Genomic DNA, 18,550 nt, shown 5'->3' with positions numbered 1-18,550 from the left:
AGAGATTCTTCATTTCGGAAACGACCCGTTCGCCTACGCAAGTTCAAAGAAGCATGGGACAACCCAATCGATTCCACAACGACAGAAGCGTGGCGGGGGGCCCAGACTCGGCCCCTCAATAATTCCCGCCAGCCTGTCGATCGGTAATCCTCGCGTGGTCACATGTGTTTGGGAACTCATATGTAGGTACTTCGAATACAATGCGAGAGAAACACACGAGCTCGATGAGGAACCGGGGTCAAGACCGTGTTAGAAAGGTTCTCTGTTAGGAGGAGAGGGATGTGAATTGCAAATGAAAAAAGGTGTCTCATGGAATTAGATGTTTCGGATGCTTTTCCTTCGGCGTCTCGGGTCCGTTGAGATATCTACATGAAATCGACTGCGGGACCTCACACAGCGGATTCCTCTCTTCCGCTGATGTCGATCATCAAGAGGAAAAGATCTCTCTCCCTCGCCCATGGCCCCAGTATACATGCATGCCCAATGATACAACAGTGTGTCTAGCATCCGAACCCGCCGGCGCGGCGGCCGAGGACTCCTCCAGCCGCGCCCGCCCGTTCGGGCTGGAGGAGCTCGGAGGTGTTGCCAGGTCTCAAGAGTCTCCATTACCCGAGTCGGCAGTTTCAGAGAGAGTTTCCCCCTCGGACTCGTCATCGTCCTCATCGTATCCGTAATCATCGTCGGTCGCGAAACCCGTGCCGAAATCGGTGTCCTCCACGTTGTTCCGATTAAGCGATGATCTCTTTGTGGCGATATATTCCTCCGTGGTCAGTGGCACTTTCACCCCATCTCTGGCAGCCTCCTCCTGCGACTCCGAGACAATTTTCCTGCGGGAGCGGCGAGAGTTATCGCAGGGCAAAGTGATGATTGTTTCATTCGATCGCGTCTCGTGCGGAACACGGTCTCGATCAAATGACCGTTTCGAGCTTTAAATATAGCTCTAATATAATATTCAGTGTCGGAGATGAGCCCGTCCTGGAGATCATCTAGAGCAGGGCATTCAAACTTACCTGACGTATTCGACGTAGTCATTGTTCTCCCCCTTGCTCTCTTTCCATTTCCGATACATTACAGAAGCATCGACATTGGCCGGGGAAAACGTATTCGGCTCGTTCAGGAGGGAGATAACCGAAACAATCACAGACCTTTATGGATAGAATTATTGTTTTTAGAGTTTCTGCACCGAGTCTTGTTGGAAATACGGATGGGGCTTCTCGAGCGGGGTTGCCTCCGATCTTTCCTTCAGAACACTCACTGAACACTTTGGGCTGGGTTCCATCTCTCAGAAGCCGGTTCGCCTGAGTGCGGATCATCACCGGCCGGATGAAGTATCGAAATACATATTTCTCCATTCTCATATACGTTCGGATGCCACATGCGCGTTAAGAAGCTCACTGTCGGTGGCGAAAACGGGTAGTTGGCCGGGAAACGCATCAATAACTGAAAATGAGAGCGGAAATCCGTAAGATCTCCCCCTTCCGGAACTCTAGCAACATGTGGAGTGAATCTCGCACGTCGAAGTCTTGGACCTAGGCACTTGATAACGATCGTGATATCAAATTTGATCAGGACATCTGCCATGCTGAGAAGGGTTCAGAGCAAGCCCTCAGTCAATCGATAAACATTCGAATCGAATTTGACATATGCCCGGCGTCACCTCTCATCGGATTGCGAGGCCTGCATCTCCGTCTGCAAGAATGGTTGCACGAATCTACGCTTCCAAAATCGAGGAGTTTCCATCTTCTGGTACAATAAGCGCCGAAAGAGCACACTGGTGATACTTCACACACGGATGCTCGGTCGAGGAAGTGCTTGGTCAGGTGCGCAGTCGGCGGCGCAAGTGCCTTGGACCCAACACTATCGTATTTCGAGCGAAAAATTTGAAACATGTACGATGCGATGATTCAGACGATTCCCGAGACGCGATGGTGAGTTTTCTTGGAGCCCATACATTATTGTCTGCTCGGAATCACTTATAATGAGCATTCACCAAGCTGGATCCCGCTGAAGGCCATGAAATCTCTCCATCCGCAATCTGGCGCCGATCCGAACCGCGAGATCAACAAGGGGAGCTTATCCGAATGGAATCAGACTCCCTCGATCTCTTGTGGCGCCGTCGCGATTTGCTCTCACGTGGCATTCCAACCCCATGTGGCATCCAGGAGACACAATATTTTAGAACGAGATGGAGACTCACGCAAATGAGTCATGCACTTTCGCTCGCAACGTAGTCGTCTCGCTGCTGCCTGCTTGCCTTTGAGGAGTTCCGCGGCCGGAGAATCGTACGGGACTATCCTGATCGAGAACCCTGTATGGATTCTTTCAGGAAGGCAGCTACCAACAATGCGAGCTCGGAAGCAATGTCACGAATCTCATCACGAACCCAGGCTCATTCCATCTCGCGACGCAAGTCTGCGAAGTTACTCCAGAGCGGAATATCACCATGACGTGAAGCTGCAGATGGGGGCGACGGCTGTTCTCTCAAGCGGGAGAAGCCATCCGAAGTTTCCGGGGAGTTCAACGGAACAGGCGACTACCTAGTACCCGGTGAACTTCCCCCTCGATGGTCGCTTCGTACCGATTCACAGACTCGCTAATTATGCGGGGCGATAAATTTCAAGTACCTATTTCCTCTGCCTACGGACGGATAGGGGGAGTGCTCGATGCAAGCTCGGACCTGTTTTCACCCGTCAAGTGCATTTGCAAGATAGATAGCTTGCAATCGACATAATTGGGAAAACGGACATGCGGCGAAGTCTTGTTCATGAGTTCCGAGGAGCTCGGCCGTTCTCGGCGGAGAACTCCGGAGAAACCTACCTTGAAGTATCCGCCTTCGTACAACGTCTGGGGTGGACCGAAGATTCCGACTTCCCATTCGAATATGTTCTCTTCGCTGAGTAATTTCACGGTGAAACCTTCAGCTCCCTCATCCATCAACTTTTTCAATTCCTTCTGGAGGCATTTCTTGGCCACGCTCTCCATCGGCGTCTGCGTTATGGTTCTCGTCAGTGAACAGGAACCACAGGGTCGAGGATTTGGTCTTGAGACCGCGGCCCGCTGCAAGAATATCCTTGAGGAACTGCGAAGCGCAACAGGGCTGATGAACAAATAGCCCGACGATGAAGAAGCAAACTACCCACCAGCAACACCAGCTGGAGACCGACATGCAATTTTTTGGTACGATGATACGGAGGTGCGGCGCTCCTAGCGGTAAGGAAGGATTGGTATCTTCAACATACGTTCCTGAGGAACGGGAGCAACGGGCCACAGAGAACGACAAATAATCATCCCAGATGTAAGCGGAGGTAAACTTAGATTGCAGACGGACTCGACCCATAAGAATCATGGTGTTGATGACGATGATCTCTGCCTGACAGGGGCGAAACATTTCGGTCCCTCCGCACTCCGCATATCTAACACCTTGGGGCTTGAGACAGCAGAGAGCAGCTGTTCTAGTTCTCTGGATCAGAGCCAAGCGACTGCTATCAAGCATCTCGGTGTCACTATGAACGTCGTTTAGCTCGGAGAATACTCTTCTTCGGGGGAATCTATTCAGATCGCGGAGCCGCTGTCGCTGCTTTCCACATCGTACCATGTCGTCCTACGTACGTCTCGTTGGCAGTGGAGAGCTTCCCGCTTCTGCCTCTTTCCCGGACATGAGCCAAATGGATCAGGAAAATGTCGGAAGACGTTGTAGGCATTATCGAACAGAGTATTGCCTGAATCGACCGTTTCTCCGTCGGGTCGGCTTCTTCCGTCTCCATACCAATGATCAGGGCTCCCTGGTGCGCGGGCTCCTCAACCTCGTCCTCCCGAATCCCTTGCCCCCGTTGGGTGGGTGAACCTATGATTAATTCGACGCTTGATCCTGGCGATCGAGCATACCAACGCGTACGACGTTGTGATTAGCGGATTACACATGGTGTTGAGCACGGAGCGCAGATATGAATGCGGCAATGAGCCATTTCCCGGCTCAGCTGCCGCGTTCACCAAGGATACAGATGGTCTCGGGGAATCCTCTTTCGCATTCAATCTGTGGTGCGAGGTGGAGTGCAATCTGACAGCAGTTGCGCTGCCGTCCGCGTTGATGCTTGGCGGGTGGATCAACCGCGTACGTTCTGTCTCCCGCTTGAGTAAGTGAGGGTGACTTCCTCACCAGAAAAGTTCGAGCCACCCCGATCGATTTCCTCCTCAGAACATAAAAGTAGACGTGCAGTCTCCGTATGATGCCCCGCCCCCCATCCTCTCAGAGAGAGGCGTATGGAGCCTCCTCTCCATTCCTCTCTGCACGCGGCTTGCAACTTGTGGGATCCTGTACGGATACTTGCGACGTCGACTGATGAGGATATGATGAATGCTTTGCTCGACTCCGATATTTTGGCATAGATCGGCAACCTCATCAGCTGAACACCCGTCGAGAAAATTTCAGATTCGTTGAGCTTAAGCAAGCGTTTTCTTCCTACGCTCTCCCGTAGCTTCGTCATGCGTCAAAAGGTACGATCCTGCGCTATCCCTAGCATGTGCACAAGATTACGAGTTCCGTACGTTCGCGCAAGCTGATTTGATCCGCCTGCTTATTAAACTTCGACACAAGTAGAAAGTTATATCGGGAGACTCAATCGCGTTGGGCACTCCCGCACGGTCCATGTCGTTGATCGGATACGTAAACGCGAAAAGCTTGCTTCGGTGAGCCCCCAGACCGTCAGCTCATTTCACCGTCTGATTTCATCTCTACTCGCTTCTACCGAAACAGCGGCGCCGGAGGAAAGCAGTTTTCACTCTTGCATACCCTGAGATCCCGACCTATGCCTAGACCTTCCTTCCCGACCTGAATATCAGCCGGCCTCGGTAACTTGAACCGGGACCTCTTCGTCATCTCATCCTATAGTCTCTGATCTTGGATCTCAGGAAGCGAGGAAGCTCTCTCTAGATCATCCCATACTTCCTCTCACCGGCTGCGGTTGCAGCGTCGTCTCGGTCATCGCGAAGTCTTCGTAGGCTCGTCCGCATTCCTATTCCAGAATGGGAGAACTTCCGGCAGAGGTGGACGAAACCGATCTCGGAAGTGGTCTGGCAGAATCGATCGTTGTCGAAAACTGTGTTGGAGTCGGGAAATCGTTTCTCCATTTCGATCGAAGAAGTCACTGAGGTGTCCGGAGGATCTGTTTTCGCATCGTTCAACTCCAACGATCTGAAAGGAATTTCAAGAAGGACTCAGGATTGTCAAGGCGACAGCACCGTCTGTTTTCCCGAACGACGAGATCGAAGCGATGGAGCACAGCGGATGGACGGCGGAGGAGCTCAAACATTATTCTCGCGGCTTCAACTTCGTCCTCGCGCCGGAAGTTCTCTCCGCCGGAGGGGAATCCGTTGAGCTTATCGAATATGGCCAATTGATGATGCCTCGACCTCGATGATATTGACAATTGAAGGCGACGAGGAACTGCAAGCTCCTTGCTTTGAAGCGGGTGCCTTCGCGACGAGTGGAGTAAACGCGCTTGGTGAGCCCGCGCTAATGCGATCCATATCGAACAACTTGAATTGCGAGAATTCGGTCTTCCGGTCGCGAGTCACGACGGGAACAGTCCGTATCTTTCCCTAATACGGACACGGGTGTGGTGAGCCCGCTCAATACTCCAACCGGCTCTGAGCTGTTTTCGGCGGCGTGTACTACCTGGACAGACGAGTAGAAGGTCATCTGGCTTACGCGAGATCAATCGCGCGAGCGCTGTGAGACTTCGAAGAGCAACACTCCGTGCTCTACCCGTCGTTATTGACCAAGATCTGATACCGATTTCTCCTCAGCTGAGGAGCACATCTCTCGAGCCGCAGTGATGCTGTATCAGGAGTCGGCGATCGATGAGTTGGGAGCCGGGCCTTTGCTGAGGGTTTCCCCGTCGCAGAGCCGACCAGCGAGCACCGTCATAGAGCAAGGTGCGGGGGCGGGGAGGAGGGTCGATTCATCCGGAGAGCTCGGTAGTCGTTCATTCCATCTGTCGCAAGGGCGGCTCGAGAAGATCTCCAAGCAGTAGTGAAGAGAACCCATCCCAATGGTGTGGAGAGCTTGCTTCAATATGAGGAATACGAAGCGTTTCTACCCGATGGCGACGCCTGGCCTTTACCTTGACTACGATTTCCAAGAGGCCGGAACGATTCCCCGCGAAATCTGTAGGGGCGAAGGGTTCCCGCCGAGAGCAGTCGACACGGACCTAACAATGTTGGACTTTGGGAGAAGACAGCAAGCTCGAGCGGAAACGCATCAACAGACCGCTCAAGGAAGCTTGGGGAGGTCTGTGGATCTCCGGGTCATCAAAGTTATGAGGCGGGAGGGGGATCAGCCTGACATGCGAAGGGTGAATCCATCGTGTTGCGAATATAATCGACCGCGAGTAAGCCTTGGCGAGAGCTGTTGATTGGTTGGCTCAACATGGTTTCATTGGAACCTTTGCCGAGTAAGAGCCGGGACTTGACGGGGCGAAAAACTTCCCGATCGAGAATTCGCCAGAATGACCACCCTATGATATAGCTTCCTGAATAATCTGACGAACCATCTACGACTACCAACGAGCGTCCCTCTCAGGTGATGGGACCTTCATCGGCGATAGGCATAGGTCCCGCTTGTTCCGATGACTCCGACAAGGCGCGAGCTTCATGGGGAGCCGAAATCGAGCGCGCAGAAGCCGAGGGAGGAGTGACTTGAACCTCGGGGTGATTCGGGGCTCTATTCAATCCGAACGCTTCAACGAGACAGTCTGCGGGCTCCCGAGTCAAGCAGCCCCCTCACAGCCCGGTTGTGATCACTGCTTATGATTATGGACGTACCTATGTATGGTATTGTCTAGATTCTAGATTGTAAGAAGAAATTATTGGAGAAACGAGTTGAGGGCTCGAGGGGTTGAGGGCTCCGGGAGGTTCCGAGGTAACCCGGACTTATTCCCATGATACGTACGAGCGAGAGAAATCGTCGCGGATAATCTCCCGGGCGGTCAGCGCCTCTCATCCGGACATGGAATGAGCTTCGCGAACGGTGGTAATCGCAGTCCATCAACCGCGCAGACACGCAACTCAGGCGGGAGTAGTGGAGGGAACCGCGAGGCAGCTTGCGCAGAAAACGCTCACCTTCAAAAAATTGGAGTACTGTACCCTCCGAAAGTTTCTCCGAAACAGCTCCGATACGATATTAGGCTCCTTGGATAGATTCCGAGCCATTCTTCCCCTTTCCTCCCGTCGCTCCCGTTCCTGAGGTTTCGTGGAGTTTCTGCAAGGATTACCCCTAATCGGAACGATCCATTGCATCGCTCACCGCTTTTCCTTTACCTGAGGATTTACCTGCCTCCCTCTCCCCAGCAACGGTAGTAGCCGTGCTCGTCGCGCATCGCCGCGAACATCCCGTGCTCCTCCGCCTATGGTGTTCTTCGCTTTCCTCATATCTCCTGCTGTCAATTACTCGAGTTTCCCCCATTTTCCCTCTCCAATACTGTTTCACGGTCGATCCGCTTCTCTAGATTACCCCGTTCTCCTCCATCACCCTACTTCTCTCATTTTCGTTTCCCATTGCTTCCCCGTATCTTTCACTCGACCCCTACCTCTCCTCAAATTCAATCTTTCGCTGTTCTTTCGTGGTTCCATATTTTCCCCTATCCGCGACACCTATTTCCCCCCTTTCCCAGTCTCTTCCATATTTCCTCCTCTCCAGGTGCTTTACAATCTTCTTCCGCCCATTCTGCGAAACGCGCCTGTCTGGCCCTTATTTTCGGCAGCCGGGAATGGAAAATATATACACTCAATAGGATACACTCAATATTCGGACTCGTGCTTCGTTGTTGAACCTCCCAAAAAACTGTCCTCCACTTTCTGAAACCCCCCCCCGCTCATAACTCATAACACTGATTATCATCTGGTCCATCCGCTCTTCTCCCCGTGCTAATTCCTATGCTGATTCCGTCTTCGATAGGTTCGGATGTCCGAATCGGATTCACTGGTTTTTCCCGGTCATGCTTATCCGTCTCAAAATTTTCCCGTCTCTCCCTTCATTCCACCGCTTCTGTCACCACATTTCCCCGTGTGGGGATGGTCCCCAGGTTTGCCACAGTCCGAATGGGCACCCATTTACCCCCTCTTCAGTGATTCAGCAGCCTCCCCATCTCACCTGTGTCCAGCAAGGGTAGTTAGAATGTGACATTCAACGACGGAGCACCAACTTGAACACAATAATTTCTGTTTTCGGTGGAATGGTGGATCGCTGACACACAGCAACTCCTCAAGAACCTTCGGCAAATAAGGGAGGACCATGCGACCGAAATTGACGGTGATCCGCCGAGCGGTTTGGGAGTTTAAAGGTTACCCACAGACAAACATACATTCGCTTTTATAGATGTACCAGCCTGGGGAGCACGGCCTACGACCCCGCTCCTCATCTTGTATCCGAAGTGATACAACTGGAAGGCAGCGCGAGAGGCGAGGTAGATCCCCGCGGGTGGGTGATTTCGGCGAATGCGGGATGAGATTCGCAACCTGAGCACGCTGCCCTGATTCCGCGTCGACTAACGATGCCCTGAGGAGAATTCCAGGAGTTCCTAAAGACTTTTGCGATCACGGACAGACGCACTTTATTAGTATTTAGTAGGGGGATATAGATTTTATGTTTGCTTCATGTGAAATAATGTTCGTACGCCGCTCACTGAATTACATGGCGGGAGGCACGAAGTTCCTTGGGAAATCGGGAGTTCCATAATTATCATTCAGTGGGCGGAGCTCGACAGATGCCATTTCGCGCGGCGAAATCGACTGAAGCCGCGTGCTTGACAATAGTCTAGGGATAGAGAATTCGAAGGAGTCCTTCCTTATTCCGATCCGCTATCCGTCCTCGAAAGGATGTCGATTTCAAGACCGTCAGCTCATTTCATCATCTGATCTACCAAATCACTTGGAACCGTCATCGACTCATCCTGCGGGCGACCCACTTTCGCCAGCCGACATGGCAGGTGATTTTTTCAGTGGAATCGCGCTCTTCCGAGCTTTTCCAGGCACTCGACCGATCGGAGGCGGTTCCCGTGCTACTCTGTGGGTGAGTAGGCGTGACGAACTCCTCCTTTGGTAATTCCGTCTGGCGCATTTTCAAATTACCTCGCGAGCTGATGAGGTGAGACTCGCAGACTCGAATCTCGGACAATTCCGTAATTCAGAACACCCTCCGCAGTCCGGAAACCACAGTTCGGGCATCTTTGAACTGGATCAGATGATCCGATTGGAACCGGAGTCCGTGACTTCGCAGTCAATCAATTTGAAAGTTGGCGCGGCAAATGCCGACCGAGCAGCCCGTGGTGAGAGCGCTCAGCTGTTCTGTTGTCAAGTCCCAGCTGACCTAGGCGTCTGTCTCTGACGCTCGAGAGTCCGCGATTGCCATATGCACTACAGAAGTCGCCGCACCGAGTGACGTGTCGGCATTCCTGAAAGAGTCAGTGGAGTGGAGTCAAAGTTGTAAACACCATGCGCGCGCGCATGCCGTTGTAGCTGCTCCCTTTCTGACGCAGAGAGGTTCGAAATAACCACAGGAACAATCGGGGAATCGAACCCAGAACGCACGAGTCACCAACAGGACCTGATCACTGCAAGTGCCTCTCTCCTAATTGATATACGCCGCAGAAATCTTCAGAACACAATCGAGCACCCTATCGCTATAAGTAAGTCGTTTTGTTCCGGTGTTCGACACGCGTCAAACGCCTGCTGGCTAAAGCTCCGAGACGCGGGAATTCTCAAAAGCAGGTGGCCTTCCGCGCTCATTGGTACGCATGACGTCTTCGGACGTCTTTCGACGTTCGACCGTACGCCGTGTTGGCTCTTCCGATGTCAGCACCTTTTCAAAATAATGCGGGATCGATTCACGCCTGCCGCAACCCTTACGTATTCGCTTATCGTGAGCTCGGCAGACCTGAGGAGATGAAAGATCATAATTCGGAAATTGTTCCGCGGCCTCGATGTCCCTCCTGTACTACATGGGGTGGAGTCATGGCGTCAGGTTCCGTTATTTGCTATCGGGGCTTCCAGAATATGACGGGCGCAGTTTGTAATGCTACCGTCGATCGAGGGCTTACATGGTCGAGCTTGTCAAATCTTCGCTTATTATCGGAACCAAGGTCGTGATCTTGAACGTCGAACTCCATTATTGCTCAATCAGGTCTCTATTTCTGGTTCATCTGGCCGATTCGGTTGCGATTCAGGAATCTGTTTCGTATTCAGAGGACCTCACGGTCGATAGAACGTAGGCATATTCACCGTCTCTGGTAGCTCTTCTAGACAGCTGGAGTAAAAATAGCTTGACAGCCTTCTTCGTCATAAAAGCAGTTCGGAGAAACGAGGTTTCTAAGAGTTTCTAGTTTTTTTCCCTAGACTAGAATCGCCGGAACCGAGAGCATCTGTCGAGAGAGCCTTCGAGCTGTTTACCCGACGGTGCAGAACTGGCTCGCCGTATTCATGTTCGTCTCATTATGATGATCGCAGTGACGCGGTACGAGATGTTGACCGAGATCAGAATTAAACGGGGAAATAGAGTATTCAATATGTCGGGCTCGCGGTGTCGAGCGATAGATTTGTCACTATGATGCTTCCGCTTGGAATTTAGATGGCCCCGCTTCTGTGAGTGAGTGAGAGACTTGTTTTCCGCTGTCGAGAAGATAAGAGGACTTTTCTGACAATAACAACATTTTGCCCGCGTCGGCTCCCACCGTGAGACGAGTGGCTTGTTTTCAACGATTACGATCTGCAGTCTAAGTATTGAACGGCGCGCCGCAGTCTGCGATTCGTCGACGGAAAACTCCTGTCTACGTCCCGTTTTCGTGAGAAGCGTAGATCGCCCGTTTATTCGGGTAACCTGCGCCCTTCTCGGTCGCTCTTTTGATGAGTGCATGTCACTGACAGGTCATCTAGCGTGATTAGTGAGAGATCGGAAAGCGGAGACCGCTCATCTCGCCGGAACGCGAAGCGATTGAATTCGGCCAGAAAATTACGTCTCGACAATCAACCAACGTCTATCCCCTCCTGAATTCCTAATGATAATGGAAGACCTTCTGCTCTTGAAAGATGACGCAACATTTCAAGCGACACGAGAGACGAGAGGGATGTCGCCGACTGCTGCTTGATTCAAGTCCGGAGATGACGCTGATGACTTTCCGAAGAGATGGGTCCGAGATAAGGGCGATTCGTGCTTTTTCTCGATGGGAGACCGGTGTCTTCCGAGGGATTAGAGCTCGATGTTGATCAGTTGGGACTCGGAACTTGTCTGTGCAAGATATCCGAATGATTCGCCACTTGGACGAGTCGTGTCGAGAAGCGAAACTCACGAGTGAGAACCTAGATGACGATCATCTCGAACGAGCCTTGTTTTGAGCTCGGGATGATATACAGCTGTAGATGCGCTGTCGGACGAATGCTGGTTTTCCACGCTCCCCCCGCTCGGCTCCGGACGGCGATGACAGCGCTCAATTGGAATAATTTATTGGGACTTGAGTCATTGGATCGGATAGCCGAAACCGTGCCGTCCACGTGCTACGATCAACTTGCCATGCAGCACTCGACATGACGAGTTTTTTTTACAGTCCTCGTAGCCGTCGACAAATCCTCCTCTCCACCGTAGAAAGAAGAGAGAACCCACTGCTGACGGCACCAGACCCGTTGCCAAAAACCGAGGAATTATAAGCGTGACACGTCTGCCAACCATATTTGGAACCGTTCGGAACCTCCTGTGCACGACACGTTGGGAACTCAATCACGGACGTGTACAAGATTCAGAACTGATTTCGACATCTCCGAACTCAAATCCAGTCTCGAAGTATTTCCTCAAGTGAAGAGTACCTAACTGAGGAAATCCGCCAACATGAACGGGAGTGGAAGTTCACCCGAGGTGAGTCTTGATTCCGCTCAATTTCGCGCGGACTAGAACCGGAAGTGAAAGCGGAACGCCGAAGCTTAGTCTGGTCAATATTTATCGAGAGGCCAAATTCCGAGAGGCATGCCCCTCCGATTTCACTTGAGAGCACATGCTGTGAATGAGTCGTGTGTATTTCAAGTGGATCCATCCACGGATCTGGGTAGCCGCGTGGGCCGTATGCTCTCGTACGGGAGGAGGACCCGATCCGCGATATTGCTGTGTAAATATTTAGGAGCGTACTCGCTCGTCGATTGGACGAGGGAAACGTGCTCTGACGATGTAGTGTTCCTCTCGGATACTCTCGGGAATCTCCGCGGCTCTGGGACAGCTCGTCAGAGTATCAGAAGAAGAGAGCCGCGATGTACCGTTCCACCATGCAGTGAGTGACAGCGAATGTGACATCTCGGAACCTCGGGTAATACTCGACTTAGGTTTTTTGAAGGAGAAAAATTTTCTGTTAGAGAGGACGATGACGAGAAACGGAGGAGACGCAGATGAGGAGAATTAGCGGGGCAATGCGATTCAGTGACTTTGGGGATACCCAAGCCGATAAGTCTCGCCGAGCGAGACTTCGACTTGGGTAGTGAGCCCCCGAAATTACGTACTAAATCAAGGTACCGAATGGGTGAATTGTCAGCCGAAATTGAATCTTGAGCTCGAATCAGCCGCCCCCACCTCCTCGAGAGCGTTTTCCGCGCTCGAGAGTTGCGTGGTGCTGCTAAAGGTCACGGAGAAAGGAATTCTACTCAGATTTGCGATGTTCCACGGAGAGCGAGCCCTCTACGCTCTGAGGGTCATACGAGTTTAGAAATTCGGATAAGTCTCCCATAGAGCTAAGGATCGGGGTCTATTCATCATTGTACCGTATTGCGTGACGCAACAGACTAAGGTCGTCAGCGTCTTGCGGCTCGAATTCTAGCATGGTTAGGTACGGTGTGAGCCGATGAACATCAGTGGGCCCTATCGAAAGATAAGATACGTGCCCTTTCTCGAGTGACATCGCGGCCAGACTGTTGACTCACGGGCGCCGACCGAACCTTTTTCGAGATTCTGTCAGGCGCCTAGTTCTCTGGAACTCTCGTTTTCGGCTGAATCATGGATTCCCAGCCCGGCTCCAGGGTAAGCCTCATGACTGGAATCCTCTGGTGCTGGGTGGTTTGAGCTCCACTGCTCGCAAGTCGCGACTCTCCGACCGCTTCAGGAAGGAATATCTTGCCTCGAAAAATACGAGAACGATGTTGATCCATGATTGAATTTGGAGGAAGGAACGTGGCTCAAGGAACGTGAATTTTAGTCAGCGTCGGAGATGAGAGCTCTTACAGGACACGAATAATTCGAGGGTCACGTCTTTTACAGATTCATCGTGCTTCGAACAGAACGCTGTCCGATGGGATCGATGGATCAGATGCTCATCCGCCCAAGAAATACTACCGAGAACCTATGCATCGGATATTCGTAAACAGATCTCTTCACCTAGATAAAATTAAGTTTTTCGGGTTCGATATGGACTACACATTGGCTCAATACAAGAGTCCGGAGTACGAGGTGCTCCAGTTCACTATGCTTGTGGATCAATTGCTCAAGATGGGCTATCCCAATGAACTCAGGCAGTTCCAGTACGATCCAACGTTTGCCATCAGGTGGGTTTCCTGAGAAAGTCTACAGGTCTCTTCCAGCTTGTGATTTTTCGAGGAGGTCGGGAATTCCGTCTCTCCATGGAGATGTGTCATTCCAGAATCGATGGAGCCGTACCTGAGGAAATCTTATGAAATGATTAATAAATAAATAATTCCAGGGGCCTATGGTTTGACACCCTGCATGGAAATCTGCTCAAAGTCGATCCCTACGGGAATATTCTAGTCTGCTGTCACGGCTTCAAATTCCTGAAAACATCGGAGATCTACGAGCTATACCCGAACAAGTTCATCAAACTTGAGGAATCGAGGGTTTTTGTGCTGAACACCATGTTCAATCTTCCAGAGACTTACCTCCTGGCCTCTCTGGTGCATTACTTCACCACGACACAGGGCTACACAACGTGAGGACTCGATAAGCTATTTGATCCTGTCCTGAAATTGTCGCTTCTATGATGCGCGAAGTGAGATGGACATACGACATACACGATTAGATACTAGATACAAGCGCTCCGGACGCCAATTTGTCCGAACCTTCGTTCAAGCACCATTAGTCGAGCGATCCGTGCGGACGGACACCGCAACCAAGTGATAATTTCCTGTTATTGCATCCAATCAAATCATTATCGACGGTCCAATCAAATCAAGATCGATTGCTTTCCAGAACGAAGACGGGAGTGAACATGGGCACTCTGTGTATGTCATTCAAAACGATTTTCCGGGACCTGCGTTGCGCCATGGACATGATGCATGATTCGGTGAGTTCAGAGGTCGAAACGGTTTTCTGTCGATTCTATGAATGGAAGAGTGAGTCGCCGCTTCGGGGTTCGGGATAGCTTCTGGTGGATGTACTGCCGTTTACTAAAAATCAACGACTGCAAACTGCGTCGGCCGACCTTGGTGGGCGAGGAAATATCAACCTCCGTGGGTCAGTGGCGATGGCTCGATCAGAGTCGATTTTCATAATGAGAAAATATTTATCATCATCAGCTGCGGCCAGCAACCAAAGCCTGCTGTGAAAAAGGAGTAAAATCTCAATGGGTAAATCCTGACACTGACTGTTGTGGATCATGTTCCGTTTTTCAACTTGAAAGTCTTGTTGAAAATTCTCCCCCATCACACAGTGCGCTTTGCGTGCCACTCTGAATACCTATCTCCTTGCTGGAAGTCACCCATTGGAGGAACAGCATGCGACGATTATATCCCATGAGTTGCATCAATCAACTGGCCTAGCATGAGGGGACGTTTCCCCGTCGAACTCTCTATCCGCAACTCATCCACTCCCCCCGGCAGCTATCTATATGCGTCCGATTTCGCATGCGATCTTCGGCCCTTGCCACGTACGCTCAGTTTTACGCTTCGCTGCGAATCTCGGAGTTTTTTATAGCAGGTTATTCTCTTGTACAGAACATCCTCAAGAACGAGACGGTGGACAACCTGGAAAAATACGTGGAACGTGACGAGCGTCTCCCATTGCTGTTGGATCGCATGAAGGCTCACAACAAGACAATCTTCCTTCTGACGAACTCTGATTTCGCTTATACCGAGAAGATCATGAGTTTCCTGTTCGACTTCCCGTCGTGCAAGGACTGGAAAAGCTATTTCGACTACATCGTCGTCGACGCCCGCAAACCACTGTTCTTCGGAGAAGGGACTATCTTGCGTCAAGTCAATACGGTGAGGAGCCTCTCCTGGACTGCCTCCACCTATTCCGAAAGAAAGACTTTCATGGCTCTGAGACAGCATTGACCTTCCAGGAGACTGGTGGTCTCCGCATAGGAAATCACATCGGCCCCCTCCAAGCGGGCCAAGTCTATTCTGGCGGGAGCTGTGACGTCTTCAATGAGTTTCTCAGGGCCAAGGGCAAGGACGTGCTGTACGTAGGAGATCACATCTACGGCGATATACTGAAATCCAAGAAGACCAGAGGTGAGCCGATGATTCCTTGCCGAATATTTTCCGCGTTAGCTCCTCCTTATCCAGCGTCGTTGACACCGAAAAAGTTAAAAAGCGATAATTCGTCTCTCTTCGAAGGCTGGCGTACGTTCCTTCTCATTCCGGAACTCGTGCATGAGCTCAATGTTTCGATGACGCAATGGGTGCTTTTCGAAAAACTGCAGGAGCTCGACGTCGAGCTCGGGAACGTCTATCGCAACTTGGACTCCAGCTCAACTGTTTGCCCGGACATCACTAATATTCAAGACAAAATAAGGGTACGGATAAAATTCCAGATTCTCATCTAAATGCGACCTGACCTTGAATAGGAGGCCAGGAGGCGAAGACCGGTCCGATAGTAACGAGGAAGTCTTGACTCCATGCACAGGAAACCTCGCACAATCTTGACATGTGCTACGGAATCTTTGGATCTCTTTTCCGATCGGGTTCGAGACAAACGTTCTTCGCCGACCAAATCTGCCGCTACGCAGACATCTACGGTTATACTTTCCTCAACCTGCTGTACTACCCGTTCACTTACATGTTCCGATCGCCGGCGATGCTTATGCCTCACGAGTCCACTGTGGAATACGACGAGTCGTACGAGGTCACACCGTTGCACCTCGCGTTGACTCGAAAGGTTAGTTGGTGCAAGGACAGTTCCACTGGATTGCTCATAGGCCTCCGGGAAGTGCGCGCGACCTAGCAGACGAGCAGGCCCCTTTCTTTTCGCTACTACCGTCTTCTTGCCATTGAAATCCAGGTATCGGTGCCAGTCAGCTCGACCAACAAAGTGCCTCAAACACCGACGCAAGTAACCCATCATCACGACATGGACGACGATGATGAAGAGAATGGGAAACAATAATTTCTCTTTCGCACTCGGAGGTCTAGAAACTTCCCGATTCCGTTTACTCCTTCGAATATTCGGGGGAGTTTTCGTGTTCTAGGCCTGAGCGAGTCGCTTACGTCGTTCTGTCGAGAAGCACTTCCCGGGCCTCGTGAATGGAGCGATTTGCGAATTTCAATCATCATCTTGATAATGGCGGTTCTTGGGAAAGAGGGGCGGGGTAAGGGGACTGGAGACGGAATGGGATCTTTGCGAAGAGGAACTTTCAGTTGTCTAAGGAGATTGATTCATGTGAGAGAGCTGGGATGATATGACTGCAGGATATGTCGCCGGATGATATCGCTGTAGAGTAATATATTTTGAGGAGCTTCCATCCTACAAAGATTGTTGTGCATCTTTGAGTGTACGTTCATCGAGGAACGTCTCACATTTTTGTATCGACCTTGGCATGCAACGATTTGGTTGGAATAAAAGAGAGAGAAACAACATTTTGTTCAAATTTTACTTTTTTCTTCCTTCAATTACATTACCTTCGGCGCGGGAATGCTCGCACGCCAGACACATATCGGGCCCGATTCTGCCCTCGAACATATTCCAAATCTCAAGGACGCTGATCCTGACTTGGGAGACGGAAGAAGTTTCGGATAGCTTCCATGTTGCTTAATTTCAGGATTTCGAACACGAAAGATTCTATTCACGGCTTGCCCTCGCGGATGAACATTTAAGGTTTTTTTCCCTCCTCAGGCTGGGATGACAAACAAGCAAATTCCGGGCCTGCTTCCGAGAACATGCTCGAATCGTGGGACATCTGATGACTCCGACGACGAGAATGGAGGCTCGCCCCTTGACAGTGGCGAACCCGCCTGACCCATGCACCCCCATCAGGAGACATCCGACGGAGAGAATTACGCACAAGGAATGATACAGATCATCATCTCATAATCTGTCAAGATGGTTTCGTGCTTGAGCCGATTCCGACGTAGAATCACCGTGGTCATTCGCTCGGACGTGTCGAGAATGTTCTCGGCTCCGCGTCCCTCTGTCGACACGCCAGTGACGATCGAGCAAAATTTCCTGAGCTCACTCGCGCTCGCTCTCTGCTCAAGACCAGCTCGAGGTCGCCTCTGGCACTTTGCTTATCCGCGGTTTGAGCTCCAGTGAGCTCAAAGAGTCCGTCTCGATGGAACACTCTCGCTTCTGCTGCTCTGTCTCTTCTCGACGGAACGTGAATAATCGTCCGTCGCGTATAACATGCGAGACTTCCGAGGAGACGCGAGTGCGGCCCATAAGAAATTTCAGGCACGACGCGAATGGACATCCATCTATTGATGAATATGCAGAGGTCGTAGTGGCCCCCAGTGGAACTTCACGGCAAGAGAGATCAAGACCCAAATGGTGAACCTTTCTGGGAAAAGTCTCCGGAGCGTTCAAACTTATTTTGAGGAATTCGTTCCTGAATTGCGTAGGTGCAATTGGTGGACAGCCGACTGAGAGGTGCTGTTGGGTACATCCGAAAGTGACCATAAGTCATGGATCCTCTCTATAGTAGCAGTAGAGCTCGGAACGCTGAGTAGAGAAGGCGCTCCGATTTCAGGTATCGGACGCTCAAGTCACGCGAGAACGCCGAAGTCAAAGCAATAGAAACTTAGGTACATGTCAAAGTATTTGTCGGGAAAGCTTTAGGGAGGTCGAATCCGGGAATAATAAACTCGAGTGATACAGCCTCAAGATCCGAGAGAAATCGCTCATTAATTCGATCCTCTGCCTGCTCCTCCCTCGCCGTCAAACTCAAGATGGAGGCTTCCCCGATGTGATTCCTCTCCCCACGATCAAATCAATCCCACTCTGGTGTTTGAAGGGCTTGGAAAGCCGAGTGAGAGATGATTCGGCGGCACTCTCCAAGGCGGAAAGGATTGCTTAACCGCTCCTCCTCGTTGTGCCCGGGGTCGCGCGCCCTGAATGCGGAATGATTCTCGAATTTTCCCGACAGGGTTCTGGAACTCTGTCATTGGGCCGAGGAGCGACCGGGAGCCTCAGCATTCAGCATGCGAGAAAGAGCAATAGCACAATAATCACAGTAGAACGTTTTTATTTCCTTCGGTGCGCGAAGAACGTCTCGAGGTCTATGTTCCAGCCGACCTGGCGCTAAAAAGGTGGAGAGAACTCCTCATCGGAACTTATTCCCCGCGATCACTTCTTCCATGG

The 18,550-nt window shown here is 51.3% G+C and overlaps 2 protein-coding genes across 2 annotated transcripts; one reads left to right on the top strand and one right to left on the bottom strand.

The window, feature by feature from the left end:
* Positions 1 to 592: 592 nt before the first annotated feature.
* Positions 593 to 2,982, bottom strand: LOC100907948 (ubiquitin-conjugating enzyme E2 R2). Its single transcript, XM_003744353.1, has 4 exons — positions 2,818 to 2,982; positions 1,256 to 1,440; positions 1,011 to 1,145; positions 593 to 827 (listed from the first exon to the last, which is right to left on the bottom strand). Exons 1-4 carry the CDS (start codon positions 2,980 to 2,982, stop codon positions 593 to 595), a joined length of 720 nt encoding a protein of 239 aa, XP_003744401.1.
* Positions 2,983 to 9,526: 6,544 nt separating this feature from the next.
* Nt5b (5' nucleotidase B) lies at positions 9,527 to 16,849 on the top strand. Its single transcript, XM_003744308.2, has 11 exons — positions 9,527 to 9,683; positions 11,595 to 11,899; positions 13,283 to 13,566; positions 13,722 to 13,964; positions 14,225 to 14,318; positions 14,551 to 14,601; positions 14,968 to 15,237; positions 15,318 to 15,489; positions 15,595 to 15,773; positions 15,884 to 16,135; positions 16,259 to 16,849. The coding sequence occupies exons 2-11, from the start codon at positions 11,873 to 11,875 to the stop codon at positions 16,361 to 16,363; spliced, it is 1,677 nt and encodes a 558-aa protein (XP_003744356.1). The 5' UTR covers positions 9,527 to 9,683; positions 11,595 to 11,872; the 3' UTR covers positions 16,364 to 16,849.
* The last annotated feature ends 1,701 nt before the right edge of the window (positions 16,850 to 18,550 follow it).

Source organism: Galendromus occidentalis, unplaced genomic scaffold (genome assembly GCF_000255335.2).
Source record: "Galendromus occidentalis unplaced genomic scaffold, Mocc_1.1 scf7180000077464, whole genome shotgun sequence".
NCBI classification, from domain to species: Eukaryota; Metazoa; Arthropoda; class Arachnida; order Mesostigmata; family Phytoseiidae; genus Galendromus; species Galendromus occidentalis.
The sequence above is the reverse complement of the archived record's forward strand: the minus strand, read 5'-3'. Positions and strand labels throughout refer to the sequence as shown.